Consider the following 14,720-nt stretch of genomic DNA (forward strand, 5'->3'; position numbering starts at 1 on the left):
TCAATTATATCAAAATATATCAACATCTTGAATTCATGCACTGACTTTAACGTCTGGTCATGTAGATATACTATATATTTCTTATATATTTACAAGTTTCATACCCACTGGACCAGGTAGACAACTTTTCTTCCTTGATGCTAGTGTAAAACTTCAAAAGATAACTGGTTAACAGAAAATCTAACTTTATATATAAAAAATATACATAAAAACAAAGGAAAAATGAGCCTATTGTCCATTATGGATTCCTCTGAAAGGAAAATATGAGAGGAGAGAGAGAGAGAGAGAGAGAGAGAGAGAGAGAGAGAGAGAGAGAGAGAGAGGGGGGGGGAATGTTTTGCATGTGGTCAGGAAGGGCAGACATGAAAACTTTATTTAAGGTTGCTTTGGAAATTGAGAGAGAGAGAGAGAGAGAGAGAGAGAGAGAGAGAGAGAGAGAGAGAGAGAGAGAGAGAGAGAGAGAGAGAGACTCACTTGTACTTTACAGAATCCTAAAAAATCACCTGCCTAAATACACACACACACTACAAAGATACCGTGGTGTTTGGTACATATGCAGCACAGAACTCACTGGTATTGTGCTACAGCACCTTACAAACACAAATTCAGCCATCCTCCAAGAAGAATACGACTTCATTGTAACAGCTTTTATTGTTCAACTATTACTTGTGCCTAAAGGATGGTTATAGAAATAAAATCAGGAAATTCAGAGTTCTGTTTAGAGCATAGACAGTAGGTATTGAATTTGAGAACACCAGAGGTCCTATGCCCTTACGTACTATAATGTAAAACAAGTTTTTATGTTCCTACTTATCAACATCATCTGCATCAACTATTAAAACTAACGCTGACTGCTGGTCTCCTTCAACTCTACTGACTTCCACAGGTAACAGATTCACATCAGAATTTAACTGCTTAGGCTTAAATTTATTAAGTCTTTTTATATCAGTTTCATCACCCTTGTCTCGTGTTGTGATAACAAAAGTCTCCTCTTTCTCACTGCCTGACTGACTTGTCAATGAATAAACACTATCTGTTAGCTTATTTATGGTGACCTCAGGTGATTCTGAGGTATTTACTACCTCATCCATTTGCAGCTGAAAGAGATTAGTGCCCATAACATTTCCAGTCAGCTGTAAGACTTGACCATCTTCGTCCACTAAGTAACGTTCAGGAAGGACAAAGTTTGAAGCACTAGGACCAGCACTATTTACAGATCCACCTGTTGTGAATACTTGTAAAGCTTTAGGGTACTGTTTGTACACTTTCTTATCTTGAGAAAGGTTTTCTGATCTCGGAGTTCCATCTGTTACATCGCCTACTAAAGGATTAACATTATCTACAATTTCATATAGATTTCCTACTTCAAAGATATCATTTCTAACTTCATTTTTGGGCTTTTTGTTTCTTTTGACATTATTACCAATTTCAAATGTTGATTCTAAGCCCTCTACACCACAATCCTCGTCAAATTTTTCAATGCTAATATCTTCTGGTTTGGGAGTACTGACAGGAATATTGCCAGGTGTGCTGGCAATTTTAACAACCTTATCCACTTGAAGATCTTGTCTCCACTCCCCAATTTCATCTTCCTCTTCTCCCTCGTCGTTCTCCCCAATTAATGAAACATCCCAAGGTATCAACATAACACACCCATTTTCGTCTGTATGAGTCAACCAGCAAGAATTATCATCACCAAGGCCTGATAAAGCACCTTCAACATACACATTATCATCTAATGGGGACTTGGTAACTGCATCCCCTGACTTTTCAGGCACAGAGTAAACAGTAATTTTCTTATCCTTTCCAGCATTGTTAAGTACAGCCTTCTTGAGAATCTTCCGCCTCTTTTTTGACTGCTGTTCCTGCATTGCTGCCACCTGAAATTCCCATGTTTTAGTAAATATGTTGCAATAAGATGTCAACTTTATTCAGAATTCTATAAAACATGGAGCACTGGAGGATAAAATCTAGGGAAAAATATGTGGCAAAAATATAACATTTTTATATCAGAACACATTTTTCATACAAACCCATCAATCCAATTAGGAGCATGAAGAATGTGATTTGGGCCAAATATGATTAACAGGATTGTTATGAACAAATACCTCATGACAGCATCTATCCTTGACTTTTAACACATCAGGAAACTAGACAAAAATTCCAAAGACAAATTAAGCACCGCCAAATTTCTCAAAAAGCTTCCAGCAAGCATCAAAAACTGAACAGACTTCAAAGGATTAAACAATAATAGAGGACATGTACGATATACAGAGGTATCTATTTCTTACAGCTATGCAAGGCAACTGTGGTAAAATATTCCTAATATGAAAAAAATTATATGAAATATCATAAAAAAAAACTAGTCAGACAATAAATTGTCCCATTACACTAACATCTATTTCTAAAATACAACTAGACATAAAAAATAAACTACAGGAATGTAGTACTTATAAAATCATAATATAAGTAAAAACAAAAAATTTATGAATAAATACCTTGGATTCTTTCTTCTTCTGTACTTCTTCTTTCAATTGCTCAAGAGTAAGAGTTTCTCCAGTTGACTCGCCTATAGTATTAAAAACTTTGAAAGCAAAATCTTTCCCCTCTTTCTGCATTCTTTCCATATTTACACTGTCAACTTTTGAGGTGCTGTCTTCTTTACGACTTTCTCTCAAAAAACTGTGAAGTGAAGATAAATACAAAAGAAAGTAATCATTATAAAACAAAACTTATCTCAAGCCTGTGCTCTTGCTCTAATATACTATCATTGTAATCTGTTTCACTGGAGTAATTAAAATGAGAAAAACTAATATACAAATAGGTACTGCTAAAGTCAAACACAAGTCATTCTCACATACAATTGGAAAGAAGAACATTTTAAGGATAAAATTAATTATTTAGATCCTTCACGCTGTTAGGTGTGATCAACATTAAAAAAAAGGAATAACATACAAATAACCCAAATAGACTGCAATTGCCCGTTTCCCATCATGTGGTATTGTAATGTTTATGTTCTTGTCAGGGGGAGGCTGGGTGGGTTTCCACTGTAATAGTAGGTAACTATTCAAATAATCAATTTCATCACAAACTTTTTCATGATTTGGGATGAATATTATCTACTGTGTAGATTGCTGACAACAACACTGAATGAGGATGGTGGGTCAGCATAGCCAGAGAAACATCTGCTCAGTGAAGCAAACTAAAATCCTTTATTCAAGGAGAAGCTTCAAAACATTCTTGCTTGTTTTGTGATCCTACCTGGTAAGTACTGTCACCAAATGATGGATCCACAGTAGGGTGTACAATTTTAGTAGCAAGACTTGTTAGAGGCTTCTTACAGGGAAAAAGGACTCTATCATGTAGAGTACTAGTGAATCCTGTGCCCGAATCAAAAGCCTAAAACCAATGGTCCAAAACTTAAGACAATGACTTCCTTCAGTTATGAAGGTATGCCCTTATACTCTTATGTGTACCTTCATGCTCCAGGAACTCAACAATGGGATTTCCTAACAGCCTAAAGATAGGTGAGAAAGGAAGATTCTCTTGTATTTGGTTCAGGAGAAAATCATCCCCATCAAAATTTTACGATGTGCAAGCAAAGCAAAGTAAAAGCAGTTCCACATCCACTGAGCAGCATAAACAACTTTCTCTAGTAAAAGTGAAAGGTTTAAAAGGAAATTAAAAGGTGTGCTTACAGCAGGGACATTGTGAGGTTTTACTTTCAATGGTAAATGATCATGATTCGACTCCACGTGCCCCGACTTGATTAAGCAACATGAAAATAAGATAGCATTCTTGAAAATCAGTGCTTGGCCTCCTTATACCCCAGAGTAAATTATTCCAACTGAAGACAAAGCATAGATACTCCCTTGACTGATGAATGATCGGGACAAGGAAGTATGAATCTGCATGCTGACAGAAAACATCCAGTTACCCTTCTGGAGGGGCGCTAAGGCTGAAATGAAAGATTCCATCAAAAAGGCAGTAAAATGAACAAACCTTTTGAGACTGGGGACATTCACTACTGGCCTCCTGCTTCCCCTCCTCCATTTCCCCCAAGGCCTTGGGAACAGAAAAAGCTGATGGCAAAATCTTGGTAACTAGTCAACAACTGTGTGTGAAGAGAGTGGGCAGGCAAGGATATTGGGAATGCTAACAATGCTAAAAGAATAACAAAAGTTACAAAGTATACTTCCCTAGGAACCATCACTACCCAAGGTTCTTCTATGCCAGACACTCCACAAACTCTGTACACAACCCCCTACTTAACCTTCAGAGTTCATAAAAACATCAGCTATGGTTGCCTTTACAATTCTTTCATACAGAATATGAACTTGATCACCTCTAAAGAGCTTGCTGAAACAAAAGTATGTGACTGCAGCTTGGGCTGATATTCGGTGCAGAACTTTCATGCACAAAAGGCTGCATTCGCAGGACATTAGGGAGAGACTCCCAAGATTGTGCTAAGAATTCTTTACCCTCCTGAATCAAAACATCACCACAGAAGATGAATCCCCTGCCTGGTGCAATACTGTACAGGAGAAAAACAACCAAAGAGTCAAAATTACTACAGGCAATTCACACTGTATGCACAAGGACACAGCATGATGAATTCTGACAAGAATGTAAACATTACCAAACCACCTGGTGGGAAGCAGGTGATTACAGGCAGTTCATCTGGGTCAGCCAAGCATTATTCTTTTGTCTACTTTGAATGCTGATTGCATCCAACAGCACAAAAATCTAAGCTAACCTTAAGAGTACAATTAATCCCAAATAAGGGATTTTGACGTAGGAAAAATCTATTTCTGGGCGAGGAAGCCATGTCGCCCAGTGAAATATGTCTGCTTTAGCACTATTTCTAGTAAAATATTGCTATAATACCAGAGAACTGCTAAATTGGACATGTCAGAAGCTTCTGACTCGCTCACCTATATAAAAGGTGTCGGTATAAAACTGGGGCGAGTGTTAAACACTACCACAGCAACCCCTCCAATTAGCCTTTTCCTCATCAAAAGACCCTAAATACGGGGAGCCGACATATTAACTTGACAATTTGATTCATGTTTCTCAATGTAGATCCAACTGAGTTAAAAATCCAAAAATAAGATAAAACATTAAGCTTCAAATTTGAGTATTTTAAACTTAACAGACTAGTCTTGTGTGTTCGGTCATCAGTAAAACAAATGAAATGTAACCATCTGAATCTTATTTATCTGGTCATCAAAGAAAAAACCGAGTGTTTAGGATGTATTAGTCTGGCCTCTTGAGATTTGTTTACAATTCATGGAAGTTTTCAAAAATCTATCAATCAGTGAACAAAAATATTACATTTATTTATATTGAACACATATACTAAATTTTCATTTATGTTTACTTCAGCACTGCACATCGGAGGAGCATAGTCTTCCAATTTAGTGGGATTGCTTCACTGTCCACTAATTAAACAAATGCTTTTGGTTTACAAATAAAGAAATAAACTAAATCTTTCATACTCTACATTTATAATAAAAGCAAATATAAACCACTTTCACTGAAAAATGTCTTTTAGTTTATAAAATCAAAATCAATTCTAAGAAAATTACTTCTATACAGTACAAGCTATTCACATGTATACACATACAATTAATAGAACAAATCTTTTATTCTATACTTACTCTTTATATGTAAAATTTATTTTCTCATGGACGTGCCTGATGTGCTTTATGAGATTTCCCTGAGTGTTGCATGTGAAGGTACAAAAGCAACACTGGAATGGCTTTTCCCCCGTATGAATCAACATGTGACGGTTTAAAGCATGACGTGTAGGAAATTTCTGCAAACAAAAAATTTTCACACTGTAATTCAGGCTTCAAAAAAAGTAACAAAAAGTCCTTTCAAATACTAAATGCCACCTTTTCAAACTACAAATTAAATTACAATCAGCTTCTCAAACAACAAACAGAATAACTGTATCAACTTTCAACATGCAAATAGAATTACAATAAAGTGAAAAAACATACAGCACACACCTTACAGAAGTACTGTTTAGAATTTTCAGAACAATTTCAAATCAATTTCTGCTTACCATTTCACAGTACGGGCAATTATGTTCTCTTGGACCATGAACGTATAACTTGTGAGCTTTGACTCGGTTATGAGATATAAATTTCTTGTCGCATTCATCACATTCAAATCGCTTCAGCCCTGTAATACAGTAGGCTTAACATTATACGCAGGCAATCTTGCATAAAAATGGATAGTAAGCATACTTCTTCTTTGAGGATTAGAACTGGCCACCTACAATTTGCCAGGTCCACACCATACCCACTCACATAGGTGGACATTCTGTCAGCTAAGGTATATCAAAGGTTAACAATTCAAATCCCCAAAGTGGTTTGTCTTGTCATTAAATTCTTTGTGCATAAATACGTACTGACAAATCACAATAAGCAACAACAACTATAACTGGCCATATTACTGTCCTTTGACTGATTAGTGACCTTTAATGTCACTCTTACATGAATAATAACAGGGAGAAATAAAATAATGAGCATCTACTGATTTCATTACTCAAGTTCACCTGCATGGGAGAAAAGGTGGGTTTTCAGATTTGTTTTGGATCTGAACGTCACACCACAAACTGGACAAGCTATGACAGGTGTAGTTCCTTGATGTGTCTGAAGGTGGTTTCTCATTGTACTTCGGCGATGTGTTGAAAACTGGCACTAAAAAAGAAATGTTTATTAAAAATCTAAATATATTCATTCGAATTGCAACACTTAAAAATTACACATTCCCAACTATATAACATGATACAGAGCGAGATCCATATTGAACCAAAAAGAACTTATACGTATTAGATAAAAAAAATAAAATCAGATGCAAATAGTATAAAACCAAAGTTCATGCATATGGTATAAAACCAAAGTTCAAAAGTTAAAAGATTTCTAACAGCAAATATTACAATCTTCTAAAATTCTTGTAAATTAAAGTTTACAAATTATGTCCCTCTTATTTACTAGTTGATCTCTGGTCCAACAATCCCACTTTACATTTCCTGAAGAATTACATTCTTATAAAATATTTCTGAAAGATACAAAACTGGTACAACACCACATTACAGCCTACAGGCTAAGTCTTCAGTGAAATTTATCAACTAAGTTGGAAGAACAGTTTTTCTGATGGAAAAAAATTTATCAACTAAGTTGGAAGAACAGTTTTTCTGATGGAAAAATTTAATAGAAAGTAACTCTTATCAGAAAGAATAAATGGTAATCGAAAGCAAAGTTGACCAGGTTAGCAACTGAATCTATAGAAGTTTGGAATCACTTCAGTTTCCTTGAGATTGTCTCACTATTTTTTGTACATTATTTCAAAACAGTCCCTCTGCCATACTGGTATTATTTGCCTCCATTTCATGCTACAGCCATCATTTTATGTTAACCCATGAAGTGCTGCAGCTGAAATTTTAGTCACTAAAATATGTACAGTTTTCCTTGTCAATACACCTGTTATTGTGAGATGGTAATTGAAGGACAGATATTACAAACCGGAATAAATTTTCTTATGAAGTTATATATTAGCTAATTTGATTATACATCACCAGAAATTCGTTTATTATTTTAATTACTGGTTCAATCTGACCAACAATGTCTTATAAAGTTGATTAAGTTCCAGCAAAATGTGCTTTTCAATTAAATACACATATGATGCTAAGATTTGATAAGAGAAAAACATGACTAAGAATCTGAGCATTAAATGGGGTAATAATACCTCTCATATTTACAAAAGGGACAAAATTGCACAGGCAAAACAGACTAAGGCCACAAAATGACAATACTTACTATACCACACTTTAAAACTTGAGACTTTGAATGAATATAATGGATATGTTCTCGAAGACCTGTATCTCTTGAAAACTGTTTTTCACAAATGTTACATGCATACACCAAAGTTTTCTCATGTTTCAAAGAGTGACGAAACAATTCAATTTTTGATGCCGATTTAAAGTCACAATGCTTACAAGCAAAGGGAAGATCCTCTTTCTTACGGTGTCGAATTTGATGAGTTTCTGAAATCATGATGTAATTCAGCACAAACAAGTACGTAATACTAAATTATGACAATTTCATAAGTGCTCAAAAAAATTTTACATGTGGTTATTACATCTAAAATGAATTAGAATCTTGACCAATACTTACTTAAAACAGATAAAGACGAGTACATTTTTCCACATTCATCACATTTAAATTTTGATGTTCCAGATTTCTGAAAACATAAAAGTTAACAATGAGGTATTAATGCTGAATAAGACATTATTTCTGAGTCCTATCCATTCTGTAATGAACAGAGCAAAAACCTATGATGGCTGCATAAGCAGAGGCATTGACAAAGGAATATGGGGAGATGCCAAAAAAATGTGATTGTGGAATACAAAGATTTACAAACATATAGTAGTGGGAAGTTCCTACTGCAAGTAAGTGGTGGAGAGATGTCCAGTGGCTGGAAAGCAGAAAGAGACCTTAAAAACTACAATGGTTTGAGAATGTGATGAGAAGGGATGAGGAACATGTAGTCAGAAAAGTAAGACATCTGGAAAGAGCAAAAAGCACAAAGGCAAAGCTGAAAAGGAAAAACTTACTGTACATCCCATCTCATCCCATAAAGGAAAAAGTCAAAGTTAAACTGTTGATGATGATGTTGATAATTTTATCATTAAAAAACTGTTTTCTAAATTTATGAAAAGTCATAAATGCTCATGAAATTATTACACTGGTACCAATGTTTAAATTTCAGAATATTCAGTGAAGTGGGTGACAGACAAAACTGATGCAAATAATAACCAACTACAATGAACAGGAAATCTAATCAAGATGAAAGACTAAAGATAAAGTATTAAAGGGAAATCTAATCAAGATGACAGACTAAAGACAAAACATTAAACATTAAATGAATCTTATAATAAAATGAATCTTAAGGTATAAGGGCTTAGTAAGCAGAGACTATTCATTTATTATGCAATTAGTCATTGTAGGGGCTGCAACACTAACCATAGATGGTCCTATAAACCATAACTGCTAAACTGTATACCCATACCCAAGGACATTAACTTTGGCCATTAAAATTAAACAAATTCTACTTGCTCAAGTCATGCATATACTGTACTGTCTAGTTCATAAGATGAAAAATGTTATGGTATTAGTATCATTCTTCTGAAGTAGTTTGACCATCCTAATTCTTCATCTTCCCAAAAGAAAGATCTATTGAAAACAGGAAAGATATTGAACAAAGACTAATTCACTGTACCAATACGGCATCATTTGAATTAAATAGGATAAAAATAACAGTATTCGTACCTTTTTACGAACATTATTAATAGACTCTAGCGAATTAAAAATAAAGACTTTCTTTGGAGAATTCTTTTGCTCCTCTTCATTATCCTCTTCTAATGATTGTTTACCCGGTTCATTTCCATTCTCCTTTTCTTGCTCATCAGCTCTCTCTCCAGCAGCCTTGATGCCACTCTCTTTCAAGCAACTCTCAAGTAAATCAAAGTACCCTATAAAAAGAAAGATATACAAATGAGTAAGGCAATTTGCATCACCTAACAGATGTTTTCATGTAGTGTACTGTCTTTACATCCTGCAATGAATATCTACACAGCACATTCTAACTTTTGTTAATCCACATTAGGACTTGGTATAAGAAGAAATAAAAATGCAGGTAATGTACATACCTAAAGCAATCTGAATCCACTAGCAAGGAAACTGTTTTTGTTTTCTGATATTCATTACAATAATTAACAGCCTTTTTTGTTTTCTGATTTTCATTACAATAATAAACAGTCTTAGTCTCTAAAATCTATCAAAATTACAGTATAGTCTCTTATGATCAACTTTTCTACAATACAGTACTTAAAAAACTGATTACTTATTATCAAGCAAGTGACAGAAATGTGAGCAAGTAATTTTGGAAATCCTCTTTGATGAACCATGGGTTTCAATAATACAAACACCATTAGGTCAATATCATAAATATGTACCATTAGGTAACAAAGCAACTGGATCTCCCACAGGATACCAAAAAACAGAATTTGTTGTCGTTAAACAAATAAACTGTTCTTAAATTCATATTACGTACTCATTTTTTCAACTCACCTTCAACAATACTTTTCTCTACTTGTTTTTTCATTTCATTCCCTGCTACAATATTTTCTTCAGTAACAGATGATGCTGCTTCTTTGGCATCTAACTGGGCAACACTAGTTACCACAGAACCTACTCCCAAATTCTTCTTGGGGCGACCTCGGCCTCTTTTGGTGAGAGGTCTGACTTTCCCTACATCATCATCATCTGACAAAATGCAATAAGCAGTGTTTATTAAAAAAATCACCTTAGGGTTGTAAAAATAATTTACGAACTGCATGCTGTAATATTCATGTATGTATAATGCTGGAATATGCTTGTTATATGACTGTTTAGGAAGAAAAACCAAAACCAAAGGAAAGTATTACATTCTAAATTATTTTAAACAACTTTTATATTTCATGCATGCAAACTAATTTAATACATATAACACAAGTTCTTCACTTACAGCTGGCAACGTTTTCTTCTTCATCACCTTCATCCAAGCCATACTCTGATAACTGTTTATAATCAACTTTCTTTGTCTGCCTACGTCCTGTAAAAAAAGGTTACTTTACTTATTGGGTAATGAAATTTCAAATTCCACACACACCTGTTCTTACAACATTAATAGTAAAAGTATTCCTGCTACTTATGGTAAATGTCATCTCTGATAACACAAAAAACTAGTCTAAAATGCAGCTAACCAAAAGAAATGAGGCAAAATGATAAAAAAAATGTAAAACTAGCTTACTAATTGCAAAGTTAGCAGAGTAAGAGGATATGCAGCATGCAAAGCAAAGGCATGGATAAAATGAATTCCAAGCTGTCTTAAAACCTACATGCTAGGTATCAAGGAAGACTTGGTACATCTAACCTAAGATTACATTAACAGATTCTTAGTGTTAAGCATTTCCTTGGAGAATGCCAAAAAGTAAATTATCTGATGTAAAAAGTGATGTACAGTATAAAAGCACAAGTATTCAACCCAATTTTTAGTTACACATTAAAATTTAGTGTTTAATGAAGGCCCTTCTAAAATTTGGCTTATTGTTTTCAAGCAATCCTCATATATTCTTGTGGCACAATAACAAGTCACATAATAAGACAAAATTTTAAACATTCTGTGAAAAAAGTATACCCTATCAGGACAAGTACCTACATTAAATAAACAACAAGTAAATGTCTGACAAAGATGAAAGTAATGTTATGGTCTATCACTTCCACATTAACCATCCTTCTATTTCTTATCTGAACAGACAGATGGCAATGGAAATACTTCATGAGATATCTAACCCAATAAGGCAAAAACCTGATGTAAAAACATGGTTACAGTAATGATAAGCATTTTGGCAGAAGACATTTTAGACTCAATAAATGAAGATATTTGTGGGAGGGCAGGGGGCCTAAAGGGTCTGTCATACAGTATGTATACATCTTAACCTCGGAAGACGTTCCTTTTCATTGCAAGGGTATGAAAAAAAACTGCAACTGTGTTATCATAAAATTTGGGATAAATTTCAAACTAGTAGTTGCCTATTCAGTTTGCAGTTGATAAAAAAGTAAACAGAACTGCTTGAAAATAATGAACTGCAAAAAATCATGGAAGGAAATATAATTTTTTTCTAATAATGAACTGCAAAAAAATCACGGAAGGAAATATAATTTTTTTTTATTTTATTTTTACCTGAAACAACCCTCTCTGGAAGAGTTTTCTTTGTCTTTTTTGTTGCAGACTGAACTCCCATTGCATTTGTCTGCTGATCCGCAGTCACACCGGAACATATTTTTTCATCCAGGGGCTCCTCCTTCACTTCCACCTTTACTAAAACCTTTAAAAACACATTTTAAAACATTTATAATTCAGAGGTTTCTGAAGAAAAAATATAATATTTAAAGTAGAACAAATATATTTAAAGTAAAGTAAAATCATCCCTGAAAGTGAAACAAGATTCACTTCATACAAAAATTAGCAGTACACTCTCTTTAGCCTCAATAATGTCTTCTATGCTTTATTAAGTTTTTATATATCGATATGAATGTTAGCTGAAGAATATGCTATCGTTGGTTTGATAAGCAATAAAAACTTTGTACAATATACTGAAATATACTTGCATTTTCTTCAGATATTTTTGGTACTGCTGACACAGAATTTTGGACAGCTGCCTCTCTAGACTGGCTCTTATTTTTCTTTGCTGCTTTTAGTTTGGAGGCTGAAGTTGAGACCTAAGATTAAATTAATGATAAAATTACTTAGTCTATCTTTGCATTTATTGTAAGGATACATATATGTTACAGGCCTGCTATGTAATGTATTTACACATAAACAAATGTTATCCTGCATACTGGGTTTTTTAAAATGTCATGTGCAGTACTGTATTTAAAAATTCATTCTTACCTTCTGTGACAATTTCTTTAATATTTCGATGCGTACTTTATCAGGCAATTTATCCAACTTTCCTAAAAGTTCGTCCACCTGCAAAACACAAAAAACTTATTAAATTCTAGTATAACTTGTATTTTTCTTGGTACACTAACATAGTACATATTTTTTGTGGAGTATTACTTGGCAACGGCTCATGCAAGCTGCCCAAGAGTAAGAGCCCATCTGACATAAAGTCCGCTTAACCTAGATCGGGACTGCAGCCAGTGTTGTCCTTACGGCTCAATAATATGCAAGTTAACTATCAACATGTCAGTGAGGGGAGGGAACTGTTCATCCACTTCACAGACAGCCAACTTCTTTAGCCAAAGGACCAAATGTGAGGTGGTTAAAGGTTAGAAGTGGGAGTTAAGCATAAACAATAAAGCTTATATAATAGGTATGGGCTTGTGGTAAGGATGAGCGAGGCAATAGGAATGATTACACGACTTAGGTGGAACCTCACAGGCTAGAAGGTTAAGAGGGAATCAAAGGATTGGGTGGATTGATAAAATGAAGGGTTATTTGGAGAAAGATTTTGTGAAAGAAGATGATTCAATAGAAATAGCTGGAGATGATGTATCATAGCAAACAACCAGGAAGTATACTATGGCATAGTGGCATGGATGAAGTCTAATATCCCAAAGATATTTTGGAAAATTCTGATTTTCATGAGAATAAGGCCTATTGAGCATTTTCCAAGTGACACCAAGCCCTGAGTAAGTAAGGACCTGGTGCTCTTGGTTATGTTAATTAGCAGGGTATTGAAAGGACAATGCCATGAAGAGGTAGGACCTGATGTCCTAGGTTAGGTTAAGTCAGGTGTAGCTGGGCTAGGTCACTATCCTAAAATTTCATTGTAAGTTGTGGTGTCATAGAGTAAATTAGGTCTTGATCCAGAAGTTTGATGCACAGCAAATCTTGAATCCTTGGTTAGGTTTGAGGGGGTTAGGTCGTAACCTTATTTACTTTAACTTGCAGTGCCTTAAATTTGGTTAGGTGTACGAGTTCTGGGAGTTGAAACCCTACTGGACCTCCTACTCTAGGTGAGGCCGCCTGCTAGTTAAAAAAAAAAAAAAATTAATACCCATTCACCAGGAGTAAAGGAAAGAGGCAGAGTTGAGTTGAATATAGAATTTAGCCCAAAGGCTAAGCACTGGGACCTATGAGATCATTCAGTGCTGAAATTGAAATTGCCATTAAAAGGTTTGAAAGGTGTAACAGAAGGAAAACCTCACAGCTGCAATATGAATCAATTGTCAAGAGGGTGGAAAACAAGATGAAGACAATATGAAAGGAGGTAGCTACTAGCTATGTAGGACGTTGGGTTATGCCAGTACTATGGTCTTTGCGGCTACAGTTATTTCTTTTAATTATAACAGCCTTATCGTTGATATCTTAGATTATGGTGGAACGTTAAGGACACCAGGCCACTGTATCAGAGGCCTGCAAGGCTAGGCCTGGCTGAGTAAAAGATTACCAGGGTTTTCGGGAGTTGTGTCCCACCCTTGGGGTCAATTGCTGTCAGTGGACCTGATGTGGAGCACTGCTGGCATTACTGAAGGTTCTTTGCAGCGTGCCTTCGACCCCTAACTGCAACCACTCTCGTTTCATTTACTGTAGCTAGCTAGGTAAGTAGGCATCTTCCTAAAGTACCTCATGTCCGAGGGCCTAGAGGTAGCCTAATTGGATCGAGTCAGTAATTCCTTTTGCTAGAGCAGTCTGAACCTTCATCAATATCAGACGGCAAGCTATCACTTCGAAATGTGCCCAGTGTCCTTTTTAATATATCAAAATACATAATCTTTGTTTACGTATGACATCCCTTCCCCAAGGTGGGACATAGGTAGAATGATTGCATCACATCCCCAATATATATGAAAACACCCAAGATCAAAATGTCCTTACAGAAAACTTTTTCACCTGACATTATATGCCCAATTAAGAGTAAGAATGTCACCATAAAATCCATTACTGACCTCGTTCATTATTCCAATGGCTTTTAAATCCATGGTGAAGCAAAATTGTTCTTACGAGCTAATGTTTACGAAATTTATGAAACGGAGCCGCATGCAAATGGCGGAGCCATTGTGCTTACGTCAGTATGGTTATCGAAAATCACTTAAATTAAATTATATATTAAGGTATTCAATGACATTTATTATAGTATGACTAAATTACGAACGTCA

The 14,720-nt window shown here is 35.0% G+C and overlaps 1 protein-coding gene across 4 annotated transcripts; it reads right to left on the bottom strand.

Annotated features, from left to right (window-relative positions):
* Positions 1-393: 393 nt before the first annotated feature.
* On the bottom strand, positions 394-14,634 carry LOC135201597 (zinc finger and BTB domain-containing protein 17-like). 4 transcript variants are annotated; one of them, XM_064230633.1, is made up of 14 exons: positions 14,511-14,634; positions 12,508-12,585; positions 12,225-12,335; positions 11,797-11,941; positions 10,579-10,665; positions 10,143-10,337; positions 9,342-9,544; positions 8,187-8,253; positions 7,830-8,056; positions 6,566-6,710; positions 6,071-6,189; positions 5,661-5,818; positions 2,499-2,682; positions 394-1,880 (listed from the first exon to the last, which is right to left on the bottom strand). In XM_064230633.1, exons 1-14 carry the CDS (start codon positions 14,541-14,543, stop codon positions 807-809), a joined length of 2,826 nt encoding a protein of 941 aa, XP_064086703.1. In that variant the 5' UTR covers positions 14,544-14,634; the 3' UTR covers positions 394-806. The 4 variants fall into 4 exon arrangements, with proteins under 4 accessions (XP_064086703.1, XP_064086705.1, XP_064086704.1 ...); XM_064230635.1 differs by lacking the exon at positions 14,511-14,634 and adding an exon at positions 14,188-14,355; XM_064230634.1 differs by lacking the exon at positions 12,225-12,335.
* Positions 14,635-14,720: the final 86 nt, after the last annotated feature.

Source organism: Macrobrachium nipponense, chromosome 28 (assembly GCF_015104395.2).
Source record: "Macrobrachium nipponense isolate FS-2020 chromosome 28, ASM1510439v2, whole genome shotgun sequence".
NCBI lineage: Eukaryota > Metazoa > Arthropoda > Malacostraca > Decapoda > Palaemonidae > Macrobrachium > Macrobrachium nipponense.

Excerpts from the sequence above, each read along its gene's own strand:
- LOC135201597 (XM_064230633.1), bottom strand. The coding sequence starts at position 14,543 with ATGGATTTAAAAGCCATTGGAATAATGAACGAG. Across the intron at positions 10,666-11,796 it reads TCCAGAGAGGGTTGTTTCAG|GACGTAGGCAGACAAAGAAA; the intron begins GTAAAAATAAAA and ends CTTTTTTTACAG. Across the intron at positions 10,338-10,578 it reads AGAAGAAAACGTTGCCAGCT|ATGATGATGATGTAGGGAAA; the intron begins GTAAGTGAAGAA and ends GCATTTTGTCAG.